The 21,448-nt window shown below is 37.7% G+C and overlaps 1 protein-coding gene and 1 pseudogene across 1 annotated transcript; both read left to right on the forward strand.

Moving 5' to 3' along the window:
• The first annotated feature begins 344 nt into the window (after positions 1-344).
• Positions 345-1,101, forward strand: LOC121818689 (olfactory receptor 5H1-like; annotated as a pseudogene).
• An 18,596-nt stretch (positions 1,102-19,697) lies between these two features.
• Positions 19,698-20,681, forward strand: LOC101105468 (olfactory receptor 5H8-like). The gene has a single exon (XM_012107899.3). The coding sequence runs from the start codon at positions 19,698-19,700 to the stop codon at positions 20,679-20,681; it is 984 nt and encodes a 327-aa protein (XP_011963289.3).
• Positions 20,682-21,448: the final 767 nt, after the last annotated feature.

The raw sequence follows: 21,448 nt of genomic DNA on the forward strand, positions 1-21,448 counted from the left end.
GAAAGACTGAGGAGAGGTGGAGAAGGAGGCGACAGAGGATGAGATGCCTGGATAGCATCACCAATTCAATGGACATGAATTTGAGCAAACGTCAGGAGATAGTTGGAGGACAGAGGAACCTGGCATGCTACAGTCCCTGGAGTCTCAAAGGGTTAGACAGGACTTAGTGACTGAACAACAACAGCAAAATTTATTTCCACCCTCCAAAACAGACCCCTTTTATTATATTAAGGAGGAAATAAAATTAAGAGAATTCTGAAGTGCAAGGTTTCATTTCAACTCTCTTCCCCCATAATTTCACTAATTTCTGACTCCATGGATTTCAGACACCACCCAGTGAAGATATGGAAAAAGAAAATGCAATATTACTGACAGTTTATTTTCACAGGACTTACATATCAACCAAATGGCAAATCCCCTTGTCATTGGTGTTCTTGCTGATATATCTCATCACTATTGTGAGGAACCTTGGTCTGACTGCTCTGTTATGGAATGACCCCCACCTTCATGCGCCCAAGTACTTATTCCTTGAGAATCTGGCCTTTGTAGATTCCTAGATATCATCCACAGTGACCATCCTGCCCTCATCCAGTTGCTAGAGAATCTCTGCCAAGAGCAAAATGATCTGTCTAACTTAATGCAAGATATAATTTTTTTCCTTTGCAATCAGAGTAACCACAGAATGGTTTTTGCTAGCAACTATGGCGTATGATCACTACGTGGCCATATGAAAACCATTACTTTTTGCAGTAAATATGACCAATAGACTATGCAACCAGCTGTTACTTTTGTCATTTTTAGGTAGCCTTGTTCATGCCATACTTCATCATGTTTTTCAATTCAGATTGTATGTGTTAGTTGCTCAGTCGTGTCTTGACTCTTTGCAACCCCATGGGACTGTAGCCCACCAGGCTCTTCTGTCCATGGGACTCTCCAGGCAAGAAGACTGGAGTGGGTTGCCATTTCCTCCACCAGGGAATCTTCATGACCCAGGGATCAGTGTCTCCTGCATTGACAGGCAGATCTTTTACCATTAACACCAAAGTCAGATTAACCTTCTGTAATTTTATAATGTAGTACATATACTGTGACATTGTTTAAGATTTTATGTACTGACCACTTCATTAATTAAAAAAAATTTATTATTATTATTATTATTACTTTACAATATTGTATTGGTTTTGCCATACATCAACATGAATCCGCCATGGGTGTACACGTGTTCCCCATCCTGACCCCCCTCCCACCTCCCTCCCTATACCATCCCTCTGGGTCATCCCAGTGCACCAACCCCAAGCATCCTGTATCCTGCATCGAACCTAGACTGGCGATTCATTTCTTATATGATATTATACATGTTTCAATGCCATTCTCCCAAATCTTTCCACCCTCTCCCTCTCCCACAGAGTCCAAAAGACTGTTCTATACATCTGTGGCTCTTTTGCTGTCTCACATACTGGTTTATCATTACCATCTTTCTAAATTCCATATATATGTGTTAGTATACTCTATTGGTATTTTTCTTTCTGGCTTACTTCACTCTGTATAATAGGTTCCAGCTTCATCCACCTCATTAGAACTGATTCAAATGTATTCTTTTTAATAGCTGAGTAATACTCTATTGTGTATACGTACCACAGCTTTCTTATCCATTCATCTGCTGATGGACATCTAGGTTGCTTCCATGTCCTGGCTATTATAAACAGTGTTGCGATGAACACTGGGGTACACGTGTCTCTTTCAATTCTGGTTTCCTTAGTGTGTATGCCCAGCAGTGGGATTGCTGGGTCATACTGATACTGTTAAGTTGCTTCAGTCATGTCCGACTCTGTGTGACCCCGTGGACTGCAGCTTACCAGGCTCCTCTGTCCATGGGATTTTCCAGGCAAGAGTACTGGAGTGGGTTGCCATTGTCTTCTCCTGTAACTGCATAGTGATACACCAATTCAACTTACTGCTATGGGGGAAAAACACCATTTAATGGGACATGAAGACAAAGCACAAACCCGACTAAGGGGACACACGCTGTGGACCACAGCACTGCTATAACCAGAGCAAGTGGGGGTACAGCGGAGGGGAGATGGATGAGTAAGCTACAGCCTCGGGGGGGGGGGTCTGAATTGACGACAACTAAGCAGACAACAGAATGAGACAGGAAATCAAAACCAATGATGAAAGCAGACACACTGCCAGAGCACTCCAACAGCAAGGAAAACATACAGAACTGTTCTTTTACAAATATTCGGAAAGAAATTAAGCATGAAACTACAGAGAAATCGTCAAAGAATTTTAAATATCAACTAATTAGGCAATGACACAAATTATAAAAACAGTGTGGCAAAAGACCACAAAATGGACTAGTTACTTCAAAGGCCGCTTCACAGGTCGCTAAAGTGATTCACGGTTAATTATCAGCTGACTAACCATGCAGCTAATATGAAATGGTCTATTTCCAAGTTTTTAAGGAACCTCCACACTGTTTTCAATAGTGGCTGTATTAGTTTGCATTCCCACCAACAGTGTAAGAGGGTTCCCTTTTCTCCACACCCTCTCCAGCATTTGTTGCTGGTAGACTTTTGGATCGCTGCCATTCTGACTGGCGTGAAACGGTATCTCATTGTGGTTTTGATTTGCATTTCTCTGATGAGTGATGTTGAGCATCCTGTCATGTGTTTGTTAGCCATCTGTATGTCTTCTTTGGAGAAATGTCTATCTAGTTCTTTGGCCCATTTTTTGATTGGGTCGTTCATATTTCTGGAATTGAGCTGCATGAGTTGCTTGTATATTTTTGAGATTAGTTGTTTGTCAGTTGCTTCATTTGTTATTATTTTCTCCCATTCCGAAGGCTGTCTTTTCACCTTGCTTATAGTTCCTTTAGTTGTGCAGAAGCTTTTAAGTTTAATTAGACCCCATTTGTTTATTTTTGCTTTTATTTCCAATATTGTGGAAGGTGGGTCATAGAGGATCCTGCTGTGATTTATGTCTGAGAGTGTTTTGCCTATGTTCTCCTCTAGAAGTTTTATAGTTTCTGGTCTTATGTTTAGATCTTTAATCCATTTTGAGTTTATTTTTGTGTATGGTGTTAGAAAGTGTTCTAGTTTCATTCTTTTACACGTGGTTGACCAGTGTTCCCAGCACCACTTGTTAAAGAGATTGTCTTTAATCCATTGTATATTCTTGCCTCCTTTGTCAATGATAAGGTGTCCATAGGTGTGTGGATTTATCTCTGGGCTTTTATTTTGTTCCATTGATCTATATTTCTGTCTTTGTGCCAGTACCATACTGTCTTGATGACTGTGGCTTTGTAGTAGAGCCTGAAGTCAGGCAAGTTGATTCCTCCAGTTCCATTCTTCTTTCTCAAGATTGCTTTGGCTATTCGAGGTTTTTTCTATTTCCATACAAATTGTGAAATTATTTGTTCTAGCTCTGTGAAAAATACCGTTGGTAGCTTGATAGGGATTGCACTGAATCTATAGATTGCTTTGGGTAGTATACTCATTTTCACTATATTGATTCTTCTGATCCATGAACATGGTATATTTCTCCATCTATTTGTGCCCTCTTTGATTTCTTTCACCAGTGTTTTATAGTTTTCTATATATAGGTCTTTAGTTTCTTTAGGTAGATATATTCAGCATTTTATTCTTTTCGTTGCAATGGTGAACGGAATTGTTTCCTTAATTTCTTTTTCTACTTTCTCATTATTAGTGTATAGGAATGCAAGGGATTTCTGTGTGTTGATTTTATATCCTGCAACTTTACTATATTCATTGATTAGCTGTAGTAATTTTCTGGTGGAGTCCTTAGGGTTTTCTATGTAGAGGATCATGTCATCTGCAAACAGTGAGAGTTTTACTTCTTCTTTTCCAATTTGGATTCCTTTTATTTCTTTTTCTGCTCTGATTGCTGTGGCCAAAACTTCTAGAACTTGTTGAATAGTAGTGTTGAAAGTGGGCACCCTTGTCTTGTTCCTGACTTTAGGGGAAATGCTTTCAATTTTTCACCATTGAGGATAATGGTTGCTGTGTGTTTGTCATATATAGCTTTTATTATGTTGAGGTATGTTCCTTCTATTCCTGCTTTCTGGAGAGTTTTTTTTTTATCATAAATGGATGTTGAATTTTGTCAAAGGCTTTCTCTGCATCTATTGAGATAATCATATGGCTTTTATTTTTCAATTTGTTAATGTGGTTATTACATTGATTGATTTGTGTATATTGAAGAATCCTTGCATCCCTGGGATAAAGCCCACTTGGTCATGGTGTATGATCTTTTTAATGTGTTGTTGGATTCTGATTGCTAGAATTTTGTTAAGGATTTTTGCATCTATGTTTATCAGTGATATGGGCCTGTAGTTTTCTTTTTCTGTGGCATCTTTGTCAGGTTTTGGTATTAGGGTGACGTTGGCCTCATAGAATGAGTTTGGAAGTTCACCTTCCTCTGCAATTTTCTGGAAGAGTTTGAGTAGGATAGGTGTTAGCTCTTCTCTAAATTTTTGGTAGAATTCAGCTGTGAAGCTGTCTGGTCCTGGGCTTTTGTTTGCTGGAAGATTTCTGATTACAGCTTCAATTTCTGTGCTTGTGATGGGTCTGTTAAGGTTTTCTATTTCTTCCTGGTTCAGTTTTGGAAAGCTGTACTTTTCTAAGAATTTGTCCATTTCTTCCACATTGTCCATTTTATTGGCATATAATTGCTGATAGTAGTCTCTTATGATCCCTTGTATTTCTGTATTGTCTGTTGTGATCTCTCCATTTTCATTTCTAATTTTATTGATTTGAGTTTTCTCCCTTTATTTCTTGATGAGTTTGGCTAATGGTTTGTCAATTTTATTTATCCTTTACCAGTGCAGGGTCTTTCCCAATGAGTCAGCTCTTCGCATGAGATGGTTGAAGTATTGGAGTTTCAGCTTCAACATCAGTCCTTCCTATGAACACCTAGGACCAGTCTCTTTAAAATGGACTGTTTGGATCTCTTTGCAGTCCAAGGGACTCTCAAGAGTCTTCTCCAACACGACAGTTCAAAAGCATCAACTCTCATATCCATACATGACCACTGGAAAAACCATAGCCTTGCCTAGATGTACCTTTGTTGACAAAATAATGTCTCTGCTTTTTAATATACTGTCTAGGTTGGTCATAACTTTCCTTCCAAGGAGTAGTGGTGGTTTAGTCACTAAGTCATGTCCGACTCTTGTGACCCCATGGAGTGTAGCCTGCCAGGCTCTTCTGTCCATGGGATTCTCCAGGCAAGAATACTGGAGTGGGTTGCTATATCCTTCTCCAGAGGATCTTCCCGACCCAGGTATTGAACCCAGGTCTCCTGCACTGCAGGCAGATTCTTTACCAAAAGAGCTATGAGGGAAGCTCTTCTAAGGAGTAAGCATCTTTTAATTTATAAGTGTCTTTTAATTTCATGGCTGCAATCACCATATGCAGTTATTTTGGAGCCCAGAAAAAATGAAGTCAGCCACTGTTTCCCCATCTATTTGCCATAAAATGATGGGACCAGATGCCATGATCTCAGTTTTCTGAATGTTGAGCTTTAAGCCAACTTTTTCACTCTCCTCTTTCACTTTCATCAAGAAGCTATTTAGTTCTTCTTCACTTTCTGCCATAAGAGTGGTGTCATCTGCATATCTGAGGTTATTGATATGTCTCCCAGCAATCTTGATTCCAGCTTGTGCTTCTTCTAGCCCAGCGTTTCTCATGATGTACTCTGCATAGAAGTTAAATAAGCAGGGTGACAATACACAGCCTTGACGCACTCCTTTTCCTATTTGGAACCCGTCTGTTTTTCCATGTCCAGTCTTAACTGTTGCTTCCTGACCTGCATACAGGTTTCTCAAGAGGCAGGTCAGGTGGTCTGGTATTCCCATCTCTTTCAGAATTTTCCAGTTTACTGTGATCCACACAGTCAAAGGCTTTGGCATAGTTAATAAAGCAGAAATATATGTTTTTTTGGAACTCTCTTGCATTTTCCATGATCCAGCAGATGTTGGCAATTTGATCTCTGATTCCTCTGCTTTTTCTAAAACCAGCTTGAACATCGGAAAGTTCACAGTTCACATATTGCTGAAGCCTGGCTTGGAGAATTTTGAGCATTACTTTAGTAGCATGTGAGATGAGTGCAATTGTGCAGTAGTTTGAGCATTCTTCAGCATTGCCTTTCTTTAGGATTGGAATGAAAACTGTCTTTTTCCAGTCCTGTGGCCACTGCTGAGTTTTCCAAATTTGCTGGCATATTGAGTGCAGCACTTTCACAGCATCGTCTTTAAAATACTTCAGATGAAGTTAGAGTCTTTTACTTGATATCAATTTTGTAATGAGTTCAGGGGGATCACTTGCCCTGGGATAACTACTGCATGTCAGTGTACTTTAAAGACACTCTAAATGTCTTTAAAGAAAATCACAAGTATCATACACCTAAAGTGAATTACGTCTTTTTCTTTTTATCATGAGGATTATTTCCTGGGATATATCAGGAGAAGCTCTTAAGTTAGATGTTTGGATTAAAATATTTACAATAATCTTATTTTTACATATTTCTGGAGGTACTCACAAAGTTAAACTAGGTCAGCTTCCAGGAGAGATAAATTGGTTATCACTGAAAAGAATTAGTTGTCAGGATTATATGATTTTTGGACCATAATTCTCAAAGAAATTTCATATACAAGCTATTCCTTATGTGGTAATAATATGATGAGAAGGGATGTAAGTCAGCCTCATTTGAGGGTTACAGTTAATGACTGCATCATAATATTTCCATTTATTTTTCAGTATAAAGAAAAAGGTTCACTAAATATATAGTCTTTATATCAATCAGAATTATCCAGGGTAGTACCAACAGTAGGTATACATATATGAAGACAAATATAGAAATCAACCTATATCACTCTCTTTGTAAACCTATGTATACACATATATCTATATCTAAAGATAAATATTATTAGATTTGGGTCACCTTATTATGCAGGCTGAGAAGATCTGTGGTCTGTTATCTGCATGGTAGAGTTCCAGGAAAGCTGAGGCAGTTATCAGGTTTGAAATAGAAGAACTGATGGTATACATTCCAGCCCTTGTATGAAAACCTGAGAACCAATAGCATGAAGGGCAAAATAAGACTCATGTTCTGATCAATCAGCCTTCCTCTGCCTTTCTATTCCATACAGGCCCAGAATGGATGAGATTTCAGTCACATACAAAGGGTGCTGTAATCCACTTTACTAAGTCTACTAAGGCAATACTAACCTCTTTTAGAAACACACAGACACACACAAAAATAATGATAACTGGATATCTGGGCAATCTAGACCAAGTCAACATGAGACAAAATATGAACCACCACAAGTCCACCTTTTGTCAGCTTAGTTACCACACATAGCTGGTGGGAAAGAAACCGACTGCCAATGCAGGAGATGCAAGAGAAACAGGTATGATCTACAGGTTGAGAAGACTTTTTGGAGAAAAAATGGCAAACCAAAACGATCTGTGGAAAATTCTGAAAGAGATGGGAATACCAGACCACCTGACCTGCCTCCTGAGAAATCTGTATGCAGGTTAAGAAGCAACAGTTAGAACTGGACATGGAACAACAGACTGGTTCCAAATTGGGAAAGGAGTATATCAAGGCTGTATATTGTCACCCTGAATATTTAATTTATACACAGAATGCATCATGTGAAATGTCAGGCTAAATGAAGCACAAGCTGGAATCAAGATTATAAGGAGAAATACCAATAATCTCAGATATGCAGATGACATCACCCTATGACAGAAAGCAGAGAGGAACTAAAGAGCCTCTTGATGAAAGTGAAAGAGAAGAGTGAAAAAACTGGCTTAAAACTCAACATTAAAAATAAAATGATCATGGCATTGGTCCTATCATTTCATGGCAGAGAGCTGGGAAAACAATGGAAATAGTGACAGACTTTATTTTTGGGCGCTCCCAAATCACTGCAGAAGGTGATTGCAGCCATGAAATTAAAAGACATTTGCTCCTTGGAAGAAAAGCTATGACAAAACTAGACAGCATATTAAAAAGAGAAGACATTACTCTGCCAAGAAAGGTCTGTATAGTCAAAGCTATGGGTTTCCCAGGAGTCATGTAGATTTGTAAGAGCTGGACCATAAAGAAAGCTGAGCACCAAAAAATGGATGCTTCTGAACTGTGGTGTCGGAGAACACTCTTGAGAGTTCCTTGGACTGCAAGGAGATCAAACCAATTATCCTAAAGAAAATCAATTCTGAATATTCATTGGAAGCTCTGATACTTTGGTCACCTGATGAGAAGAACTGACTCATTAGAAAAGACCCTGATTCTGGGAAAGACTGAAGGCAGGAGGAGAATTGGACAACAGAGGATGAGATGATTTGATGGCATCACCCACTCGATGGACATGAGTTTGAGCAACCTCTGGGAGTAGGTGATGGATGGGAAAGCCCAGCGTGCTGCAGTCCATGGGGTTGCAGAGTCGGACACGACTGAGCAACTGAACTGATATCCCAATATAGACTGCTATGTATAAACCTACTGGCAACCACAAACCAAATCTCATAATAGATACAGCACATAAAATGTAGGAAGAAATACAAGCCATAAGGTTATCAAGTCAGAAGGGAAGAAATCAAAGAAGAAGAAAGCATAAAAAAGAAGTACAAAACAACCTCAAAACAACTAATAAAATGGCAATATGTACATACTATCAATAATTATTTTAAATGTAAACAGACTAAATGCTTTAATCAAAACATACAGAAAGGCTGAAAGGATACAAAAACAATACCCATATTTATCCCACAGATACTCACTTCAGATCTAAAGACCCACAGAGACTGAAATTGGAGGGATGAAAGTTGTTTCATATAAATGGAAATCAAAATAAAGCTAGGGTGAAGTGAAAGTGAAAGTTGCTCAATTATGTCTGCTTCTTTGCAACCCCACGGACTGTACAGTCCATGGAATTCTCTAGGCCAGATTACTGGAGTGGGTAGCCTTTCCCTTCTCCAGGGGATCTTTCCAACCCAGGGATCAAACCCATTTCTCTTCCACTGCAAGCAGATTCTTTACCAGCTGAGCCACAAGGTAGCAATACTTATATCAAATAAAATAGACTTTAGAACAAAGACAGAAACAGGAGGCATAGAAATACACTACATAATGATCAAGGGATCATCCAAGAAGATATAACCGTTGTAAATATGTATGTACTCCACATAGAAGCACAATACAGAAAGCAAATATTGATGAACATAAAGGAAGATGTTGACAATAAAACAGTCTTAGTAGGGGACATTAACATTTCTCTTACATTAGTGGATGGATCATCCACACAGAAAATCAGTAAGGAAACTGATCTTCAAGGATTCTTTAGATCAAATGGGCTTAACAGATATGTATACAGGACATTCCACCCCATAACAGCAAAAGCACATTGTTTCAAATGCATATGAAACACTCTCCAGGATACATCACGAATGGCAGCAAAAACAAGCCTTAGGAAATTTAAGAAAATTAAAATCAGATCAAGCATTCTGACCACAATATTTTGAGACTAGAAATCAATAATGAGAAAAACAAATCCCTCCAGAAAACACAAAAATGTGGAAGCTAAATAACACACTACTAAAAATTCAACAGGTCAATGAAGAAATCAAAGAAGAAATTTTTTTAAAGAGGGTGAAATAATGAAAACATAATGATCCTGCAAAGGCAGTTATTAGACGAAAGTTTACAGCAAAATAAGTCAACCTCAGAAATAAGAAAAATCTCATTCCCATGTAAAAGAAAATAAAACATACAGGTCAAAGCAGAAATAAATGAAAGAGATTAAAAGAAAAAATATAAAAGACTAATGAAACTAAGAACTGGTTCTTTGAAAGATAAACAAAACTGTTAAAACTTTAGCCAGACTCATCAAAAGAAAGAGGATCCAAATCAAAAAATAAGAGATGGAAAAGAATAAATGACAACCAGCGCCATAGAATTACAAAGGATCATAAGAGATTACTATGAACAAACTATATGTCAATAAAATGGACAACCTAGAAGAAAAGGATAAATACCAAGATATGTACAGTCTCTCAAGACAGAACCAGAAAGAAATAGAAAATATGAACAGACCAATTACAAGCAGAGAAACTGAATCAGTAAAGTAACAACAACAACAAACACAACAAAAACTCCCAACAAACAAAAGTCCAATACAAGATAGCTTCACAGGTGAATTCTATCAAACATTTAGAGAAAAGTTAACATTCATCCTTCTCAAAGTATTCAAAAAATTACAGAGGGAAGAAAGCTTCCAAACTCATTGTACATTGCCAGGATTACCCTGATAGAAAAGCTAGAAATACATATATCACAAAAAGTTATAGGCCAATATCTATGATGAACACCAAGGCAAAAATCTTCAAATAAATATTAGCAAACCAATTTCAACAATATATTAAAAAGATCGCACATGATTAAGTGGGTTTTACACCAAGTATGCAAAGATGGTTCTGCAAGTCAATCACTGTGATACACTACAGCAAAAAAAATTGAAGAATATAAATCATATGATCATTTCAATACATGCAGAAAAACCTTTTGAAAAAATTCAACATCAATAAAGTTGCAAGATGCAAAATTAATATATAGAAATCTGATGCATTTCTATGAATTAACAATGAACCATCAGAAACAGATATTAAGGAGACATCTCATTTATAGTTAGATTAAAAAATAAAATACCTAGCAATAAACCTACCTAAGGACATAGAATAACTAGGAAAACTATAAGACACTGATAATAGACATGAAAGCATACACAAATAGATGAAAAGATACACTGTGTTCTTTAATTGGAAGAATCAACCTTGTTATAAATGACATACTACACAGGGTAATACACAGATTGAGTTCAATCCCTGTCAAAGTATCGTGGCATTTTTCATGATAGAACAAATAGTACTAAAAGTTGTACTGAAAAACAAAATAATTCAAATAGCCAAAACAATCCTGAGAAGAAATAACAGAGCTGGAGGTATATATACTCCCTGATTTGAGAATATACTACAAATTAAAGTCATCAAGACAATATGGCACTGGGACAAAAACAGATGTATAGATTAATGGAACACAAAGGAGAGCCCAGACATAAACCCATAAACTTATCATTAATTAATCTACAATAAAAGAATGACATACAATGAGAAAATTCAGTCTCTTCAGTAACTGCTGCTGGCCATAAACAGGAATGAATTTGAATCAGCTGAACTGAGATGGATGAACCTGTTATATAGGGTGAAGCAAGTTAAAAAGAGAAAAACAAATATGTATTAACACATATTTATGAAATCTAGAAAAACGGTACTGATGAACCTATTTGTATGGCAAGAATAGAGATGTAGACATAGAGAGTGGACTTGTGGGCACAGCAGGGAAAAGAGAAGGTGGGACAAATTGAGAGAGCAGCATTGAAACATACACATTATCATGTGTAAAATAGATAGCTGGTGGGAAGTTGCTGTATAACACAGGGAGCTCAATCGGTGCTCTGTGATGACCTAGAGAGGTGGGAGGTTCAAGAGGGAGGAGACAAGTGTGTACCTATGATTGATTCATGTTATTGTATGGCAGAAACCAATACAACATTGCAATTATCCAGCAATTAAAAATAAATTAAAAAAATAAGTGCTCCTGGGAAAACTGGATGTTACATATAAAAGAATGAAGTTAGAACACTTTCTCACACTATATACAAAAATAAACTCAAAATGGCTTAAAGACAAAAATGTAAGACATAAATCCTTAAAGTGGCTTTCCAGGTAGCACTGCTGCTGCTGCTGCTGCTGCTAAGTTGCTTCAGTTGTGTCCGACTCTGTGCAACCCCATAGACAGCAGCCTACTAGGCTCCGCCATCCCTGGGATTCTCCAGGCAAGAACACTGGAGTGGGTTGCCATTTCCTTCTCCAATGCATGAAAGTGAAAAGTGAAAGTGAAGTTGCTCAGTCGTGTCCAACTCTTCGCGACCCCATGGACTGCAGCCTACCAGGCTCCTCTGTCCACGGGATTTTCCAGGCAAGAGTACTGGAGTGGGGTGCCATTGCCTAATTCTCAGGTAGCACTAGTGGTGAAGAAGTCACCTGCTAATGCAGCAGACATAAGAGATGTAGGTTTGATCCCTGGGTTGAGAAGATCCCCTGGAGTAGGAAATGGGAACCCACACCAGGATTCTCGCCTGGAGAATCCCATGGACAGAAGAGCCTTGTGGGCCCCAGTCTATAGGGTTGCAAAGAGTCAGACACGACTGAAGTGACTTAGCATGCATGAATCCTTACAAGAAAACATACTAGAACATTATTTGACATAAATTATAGTAATATCTTTTTGGATTTATTTTGTAAGACAGAATAAACATTCTCAATATAATTTGTCATTGGGAGAAATGCAAATTAAGACCATAGTGAGATATCATGACCCACCTACTGAAATGATAAAATTGGAAAGACTGCTTATACTGGAAGCAACAATGCAGACACCTGTTAAATTTAAAACAACAACAACAACAAACAAAAACCTGATAGATTAAAAACAAAGAGTGAAAAGATAGTTACACAATATTGAAGTGGGCAATATGTTTAAGGCAAGGGTGGGTTATCTTAAAGCTACATATTATATGTGTTGATGCACATTATACTGCTTACTTCATCTGTCTGCTGAGTTTCCACAGTGACTTCTCTTTATCTATATTTTCTTTTTCACCTCCTTTTTAGCTTTCACTAGCAGAATTCTAATTCATAAAAGAATTGAAAAATGACCCAAAAAATGTCCTTTGCTTTGCCTCTAACTTCCAATCAAATCCCAAGCAGAGGTTAAACATTCGTTGTACACTTCAGATATAAAACACAGCATCACAATTGTCATATTATAATATTTTGATGTAAATAATGCCATTATTTTCTTCAGTGATGCTCAATGGCAACTTTGTTTATACTTAAAGGCAAATCCGAACATGTGACCACCATGTTCAAAATCCCACAACAGTTTTCATTTAAGTTGGGGTATAGAACAAAATCTCACCTACCATGAGATCTGATGGGACCCCACCAATGCTGGCCTCCCTTGACCACTCTGACTCCTCTTTGCTTCTCTCTTTATATTTCTGCTACATTTGCAAAATTTTTTGGTTTATTTATCTAATTATCTGGTTTTTTGATAAGATAGGCCTGCAGATGATGAAACTGAAGGAGACAAATGTCTGGAGACAACACCATATTAGAAATGTAGAAACACAGTCATCACTGCTTAAACAGAATTTGCATTTTAAAAAAACCTCTGGAATAATGTTTGAGAAGCACTAACCTAGGCCACTTCCCACAGTGGTCCTCAGTTTTCTTTTTCCTTTTCTCCTCCCGCGGATTTTGCCTAGTAAGATTTCTCACTAGTTTTCAGCTTAAAGTAGGAGGTCAGGTGTAGTTGTGGAATGTGAGCCATGGTTTGCACAAGAAGGAAAAATTTAGGAGTTGACGGCTAAAGAGAATCTGTAACTTTGGCCTCACTCAAATCATGTGTGATGAGCTCAGATAATACTGCACTCATCAAAGAACTTAGACTATTGAATTTATAGATAAACTGGAGTTTGCATAAACATTTCAAAAGTGCCTGTGGTGGAAAGAAGTGGTATGAAGTGCAGTTTCAATTGATAAACTTGGGAACTGTCTACAAGGACTTGATGTTTATGATTTCAGTCTGTGATGTCCAATGAGACAGCCTGGACTTCTCATACATGTCCAAGTCCAAAATGCCCAGTAGACCAGCTTAGCTTTGCCCTAAAGGGGATCTTTGGGCATTATCAGGGGAATTTGAGTTCTAAGCTCTTTCCTCTTCTGACAAAAGCACACAACTGTACAACTTATTGACTCTGTGTTAAAGACAAATTCATATAAACAACAGTTTCCTGAACTTGGAAAATGAAGCCTTCAAAATGAAACAGTGTACAAAGAACTGTTGCCTGTGTTATTGTCATTGCAGTGCTCTTGTATTATTTTCTACTTCAGAAAGCTGATCTTGAAAACATCTTAGTAGATACAGGTAAGAGAGAATGATTTTTATAATATCATTATGTTTTTACTAAAAACAAAGAGTCGGACACGACTGAGCAACTGAATTGAACCGAAAGTTAAAAATATTATAAAACTTATAATAATTTTGAATTGGTTTACAAGATATCAAAATAGCCAAGTGAAAATGAAAAATAGTGAATAATTTGTATATTTTATTATTGTGAATAAATATGGTTAAGCAAGATAGCTCTAAGGCCACATTGTAATCCTTAATGATATTTAATTATTTGGTTACTATAATTATTATATAATTATTCCATAAGATAAGCTTTGGTAAACTGGAATATTAAATAAATTAATAGTGGGTTGAAATATTTAGGCCACAATGTTTTCCATGGAAGATCTTCCTGACAATTGTGTTCAAAATATTTATTTTACTTAGTTAACCTACATTCACTACTTTCCTGTGTATTTCTTAGGTTATTTCACTGAATATGTAAATATATCATCTATCTATCTATTTACGTATCTTCTGAAATGGTAAAAATACCCTTCTAGTCTCTTTTGACCTTTAGTAAAAGGTAGGCCTTAAGTACCCACACACTGAATTAAGAATTTCTGATTATTTATTAATTTGGGACTGCATGGAAGAACTGCAATTACAGGTACATTGCCTTTATTCAGCTTTAGTTTTTAGCTCAATTTGATTCTGCTACTAAAAGTTGTGGAGAAGCAAATGCTATAAAGGAAAGCTGAATATCTAGATAAATTCAGCTTTCACTACACTAATAACAATGATAAAGCATCTTTTAAATATGAGAAGAACTGAGGCAATGCTAGTATATTTATGAGCAATTTTAAAATAAATTGAAAATGCAATACTATTTCATATATAAATTCCATACGAAAATAAACTTGGAATTTTATTTCCCAGTGCTGCCAACTTTTGATGAAACCAGAGTTAAGACAAATATTTGCCACCACTAAGCCCCCAAACTCTGAGACTTTTATTCATCTTCAGCCTTTTAATACTTCTCTCTCTCTCCATTTCCTGATCTTTTCTATGCTTATCCATGGTCCTTAATCTCTTTCTGCTTTTTTTCCTTTCTGTTTCCTTTTCACTCAATCAAATTTTCCACTTCGCTTCTCTACCCATTCTTATCTCAATACTTTCCTCTTTCTCTTTTGAAAAACTACATGATATTGTTCTACAGGAAAAAAAAAAATTCACATTTGTCTTCCGGTGGTTCGGTTCAGTTCAGTTCCATCGCTCAGTGGTGTCCAGCTCTTTCCGACCCCATGAATCGCAGAATGCCAGACCTCCCTGTCCATCACCAACTCCTGGAGTTTACCCAAACTCATGTCCATCGAATCGGTGATGCCATCCAGCCATCTCATCCTCTGTCGTCCCCTTCTCCTCTTGCCCCCAATCCCTCCCAACATCAGGGTCTTTTCCAATGAGTCAACTCATCGCAGGAGGTGGCCAAAGTATTGGAGTTTGAGCTTCAGCATCAGTCCTTCCAATGAACACCCAGGACTGATTTCCTTTAGGATGGACTGGTTGGATCTCCTTGCAGTCCAAGGGACTCTCAGGAGTCTTCTCCAACACCACAGTGCCAAAGCATCAATTCTTCAGCACTCAGCTTTCTCTACAGTCAACTCTCACATCCATACATGACCAGTGGAAAAACCATAGCCTTGACTTTGTTGGCAAAGTAATGTCTCTGCTTTTTAATATGCTATCTAGTTTGGTCAAGAAATGCAAACTGTTCTCACCGTATTAGATACTTTCTTTCATTCTCCTCACTGCTGTGCCACTTCTCAGTGTTCTCTAACTCAGCTCCGTCACAAGATGAAAACTGCTCTCACTAAAGCCACTAAAAGTCACATAATTCCCACATGCAAAGATTTCTTTTCACTCCATTCTATCAGAATATTCATTTTGCTTTAAGGACTGTATTTGACTTTGTTCTTCTCGAGTATTTTCCTCTGTTTGAGTTCCCAACACAGTTTTCCAGTTCCCTCCTGCTTCTTCTATTCACTTTGCTCAGTAGCATTTTTTTGTCTTTCTTTTTCTCCTTTTGGGTGACCCAGAGCTCTTGGTTGCAAGAAGAATTAAGTTAATTGAATGGAAATTGGCTCCAATGAAGCAATGCTAGGGTAAGTTGAAGAAATCCACTGGATAAATGGGAAGGTACACACGGGGATGATCCAGAGAGATGATATGGGGTGGGAGGTGGGAGGGGGGTTTTTTAAAAAAAATTGAATTAAAAAAAAGAAAAATCAGACAGCTGACACCCAAATCATGTTTCAGTTCTAGTTCGGTAAGACCTGTTATCATTGTAGTTGAACTTAAATGCCACACTGCACACTGACAATGCCATTGTGGTAGACATAGGATTCATTTTCTGGGGTCATGACACTTTTTCCTTGGTTGAGTTGGCAAACAAAATTCTTTTTGTGCACATATGATTTTTGTCTTTATATATATTCTAAATGCAGTGTGGTAAGTTTGGGTGCTTTGCTTAGTCACTCAGTCATGTCCCACTCTTTACAACTCCATGAACTGTAGCCCACCAACCTTTTCTTTCATGGGGATTTCTCTAGGCAAGAATACTAGAGTGGGTTGCCAAGCCCCGCTCCAGGGGATCTTCCCAACTCAGGGACTGAACCCAGGTCTCCTGCATTGCAGGCAGATTCCTTACCAGCTGAGCTACCAGGGAAGCCCTGAGTTTGAGTGAAAGTGAAAGTTGCTCAGTCATGTCTGACTCTTTGCAACCCTGTGGATTATATAGTCCATGAAATTCTCTAGGCCAGAATACTGGGGAAGTGTAGCCTTTCCTTTTTCCAGGGGATCTTCCCAAACCAGGGATTAAACCCAGGTGGGCTGCATTGCAGGCAGATTCTTTACCAGCTGAGCCACAAGGGAAGAGTTTGAGTGTCTAACCCTAAATAAAATGCCTCGCCAACCGTCGCCCCCCCCCCCCTTGGCCCCTGCCCCATTCTAGGTTCAAGAGGGAGAGCAAAGTCACTTTCTAGAATTTTGGCTTCTAGAGTGGATGACAGTTTTTGTTTGCCACCAAGACTCATATGGTAAAAAAAGAGGATCAGATTTTTCCATCTAATAAATGATATACATCCATTTCTCTCTAATATAACTTCCTCAAATTTATTTTCATGGCTTCTCTCTTTTTACCTTACTCACACTGGCCAATGGAAAGGTCATACATACTATGCATTTCAGCCACCTCAATGACTCCCAAGTCATTATTTCTATCAATTTTTTGTAGAATCATACTGTGAAGTTTATCTAACTTGAATATCCAGAAGATGTTCTTGCAAAAACTAGCTACTGCCTCTGAATCTTCTATGTCAATTTTTGATGTCCATCTGCCCAGTCACTTAGTTAGTCTCTCTCCCTTACTAATCACTCCTTCACATCTTACATGTCACCAAGTTCCAATGACACTGAGCAGGACCCTGTGGGACCCTCATAAGTACAAAAGACTTTCATTATTTCCCATTTCTTTGTAGGAAAAAAGCTTTAGCTCCTAGACCTTCTCTGAGTTCCTAAGGTCAGATTCAAACAGGTGTTAATTAGGAAAAGGGAGGGAATACAGAAGCAAAGATGAATGGTCAGCAAACAATATTGCAGAGATGAAGCAGGGTCCTTGTTCTCCCTCAAGGAATATACATAACAACATAGCTTTAATTTTTCTTTAAGGCCTCTATCCAGGTAGAAGATGGTAACTTCAGGCTGAGCACAAGATTCCTGGAACAGACCCTGTTACCTGCCTCACCACAAACCAATCAGAAGAGAGTCATACATTCCGCAGCCCTCATCCCAAGTTTTGCCTTTAAACACTCTTCCTCAAAAACCAAGGATGAGTTAGGATTTTAGAACATAAGCCACATATTCCCCTTGCCTAGCCCTGTACTAAACTTTTCTCTGTTCCAAACTTCCAAACTTTTGGTTTGTCTGGTCTCTCTATGCATTGGGAACACAAACTTGAGTTCAGCAGTACAAGTGATCTTCATTCTCATTTTATGTTGATCTCTTTGTCTTCCTCATCATTCCTAATGTTATATCACATGAACTAAGAATTTCACGTACATTTAGATCACCTGGTGAATATTTAGAAAATGCCTTTTATCAGAGCCCATTCATGATCTACTGAATTAATTTCTTCAGTTATACTTCAGAATCAATATTTTGCACAAAACTCCCCCAGACAATTCTGATGTGTAATCTGGTTTAGGAATCATTGGACAATAGCTACAGCTTCCTAATTATTATTTATGATGCAAGTTTCTTCTCCCTGCACCGTATTTTCTATAGCCAAATATTTAACTTAAAAAATAAGTGATGTTCTCTCTCCTTGTCTAATAAGTTTTAAATTATTGCCAAATGCTTGCAGAATGAAGTTCAAGCTCTTCCTATGGCATTTCATTCATTTTATAAACTGGTCCCTTCTAACATTGTTACTTTGTTCTTACATCCATGTTCTACACAAAGAATTTCTTGACCTTACTCTATCAGTCAGTTTAGTCACTCGGTTGTATCTGACTCTTTGCAACCCCATGGACTGCAGCACGCCAGGCTTCCCTGTCCATCACCAACTTCCAGAGCTGGCTCAAACTCATGCCCATTGAGTCGGTGGTGCCATCTGACTAGCTCATCCTCTGTCATCCCCTTCTCCTTCTGCCTTCAATCTTTCCCAGCATCAGGGTCTTTTCCAGCAAGTCAGTTCTTTGCATCAGGTGGCCAAAGTATTGAAGCTTCAGCTTCAATGTCAGTCCTTCCAATGAATACTAAGGACTGATTTCATTTAGGATGGACTGGTTTGATCTCCTTGCAGTCCAAGGGACTTTCAAGAGTCTCCTTCAACACCACAGTTCAAAAATATCAATTCTCCAGTGCTCAGTTTTCTTTATAATCCAACTTTCACATCCATAGTTGACTACTGGACTAGTTTTGACTAGCTGGACCTTTGTTGACAAAGCAATGTCTCTGCTTTTCAATATGCTGTCTAGGTTGGTCATAGCTTTTCTTCTAAGGAGCAAGTGTCTTTTAACTTCATGGTTGCAGTCACCATCTGCAGTGATTTTGGAGCCCCCCAAAATAAAGTCTGTCACTGTTTTCATTGTTTCCCCATCTATTTGCCATGAAGTGATGGGACCAGATGCCATGATCTTTGTTTTCTGAATGTTGAGTTTTAAGCCAACTTTTTCACTCTTGTCTTTCACTTTCATCAAGAGGCTCTTTAGTTTCTCTTCGCTTTCTGCCATAAGGGTGGTGTCATCTGCATATCTGTGGTTATTTAGTATCCCCTAAGTTTGCTCATCTTCAGAATGTTTTTCTTCTCTTCTAAATCTTCTCGTTTCTGTGCAAAGTTTTAAGTGACATAATGCTTTTCTGTGTTCTAAATCTGCTCACTTCGGAAAAAAATTTTAAATGACGCAATTACATTATTTTAATATAACTTTTCCACTACTATTTTTCATGTATCATAGTAAGAGCAAATAAAATAAACAATATTCAGGTTAGCATATGCTTTTATTTCAATTACCCTCAGCAGATTCACTTTTAAAAATAAATGATGTCCTTTTTCCATTTATTACATTGCATTTCAGGGGCCATCTATTAAGGATATGGAAACAAAAAATGCAACACAGCTGAGAGAGTTCATTCTCACAGGACTTGTACATCAACCAGAGTGGCAAATTCCTCTGTTTCTGCTGTTCTTTATGATATATCTCATCACCATTATGGGAAACACTGGTTTGATTGCACTCATCTACAATGACCCTCAACTTCATATTCCAATGTACTCTTTTCTTGGGAATTTGGCCTTTGTAGATACTTGGTTATCATCCACAGTGACCCCCAAGATGCTAGTCAACTTCCTGGGCAAGAGTAAGATGATCTCTCTCTCTGAATGCAAGGTGCAATTCTTTTCCTTTGCAATCAGTGTAACCACAGAATGTTTTTTGCTGGCAACAATGGCATATGATCGCTATGTGGCCATTTGCAAACCATTACTTTATTCAGTGATTATGACCAATAGACTCTGCATGCAGCTGCTAGTCTCATCATTTGTAGGCGGCCTTCTTCATGCCGTAATTCATACAGGTCTTTTATTCAGATTAACCTTTTGTAACTCTAACATAATACTTCATTTTTACTGTGATGTCATGCCACTGATTAAAATTTCTTGTACTGATCCTTCTGTTAATGTTCTGATGATATTTATTTTCTCTGGCTCAATACAGGTGTACACCATTCTGATAGTTCTTGTCTCATATACACTTGTTCTCTTTACAATATTAAAAAGGAAATCTTTGCAAGGCATAAGGAAGGCCTTCTCCACCTGTGGGGCCCACCTCCTGTCTGTCTCTTTATACTATGGGCCTCTTCTTTTCATGTATGTGCGCCCTGGATCCACACAAGCAGATGACCAAGATATGACGGACTCTTTGTTTTACACTGTCATAATTCCTTTCTTAAATCCAATTATTTACAGCCTGAGAAATAAGAAAGTTATAGATTCCCTGAAAAAAGAGGGAAAGAGAGATGTTAAAGAGAGATGGTTGTATCTTATAGTATTATCGGTACTCTTTTCATTTAAATATTAACAAAATTATATGGTTTAGATGTTGCTATGTGATAGTGTTCAGGTTTTTTTGGATGTATAATTGTTCTATTATTTTAGTGACTTAAGACATTAGTAACTAATAAATCCCATAAAATAGATTTATATTCTTATTCAAAACACATAAAAAATTTAATCCTCTTTATAGAACACTAAAATAAAACAAAAACCCCAAATATTTTCTATGCCTGTATATTCTTCAATGTGGTTTTAAAATGCATTAAATATTAACACAGAGCAGTTCCTCTGAAGGAGACTTGTTTATGATGTCTTTGACACTTATAAGTCAATCACATTTAACTCCAAAGTGGAGGCAGATTGGTATTTGAATGAAGAGAGGCAACCCCTAGGAATTCTGCTGGCCATCAAAACGTCTTACATGCCACTTTATTTGGTGCATGGTAAATTTCACTTCTCATGGGAATCAACTCTCATATCACAGAAAGAAATGGGAAAGCAATGAGAAAAAAAATGACAGAGGATCTAAGATAATGAAGACAAAGAGCTACACTATGAGAGATGCTTTTACCTTAGTGTGCTCCAAGAGAGACAAAAGGCAAGTTCTCTCTTACTATCTATGATTTCTAAAGTCCTTTCTAGCTGTGTATATTTGCAGGTCAACCTGGGAAACTTCTAAGAAAGTTAATAGATAAACTGAAGGTTTAGGATGGATAAGAATGAAGAGGCAGAATAGGAAAATAATGGTCAATATTCCTAGAAATTTTTTAAGTGAAATTAATTAGAAAAAGA

Source organism: Ovis aries, chromosome 1 (assembly GCF_016772045.2).
Source record: "Ovis aries strain OAR_USU_Benz2616 breed Rambouillet chromosome 1, ARS-UI_Ramb_v3.0, whole genome shotgun sequence".
Lineage (NCBI taxonomy): Eukaryota > Metazoa > Chordata > Mammalia > Artiodactyla > Bovidae > Ovis > Ovis aries.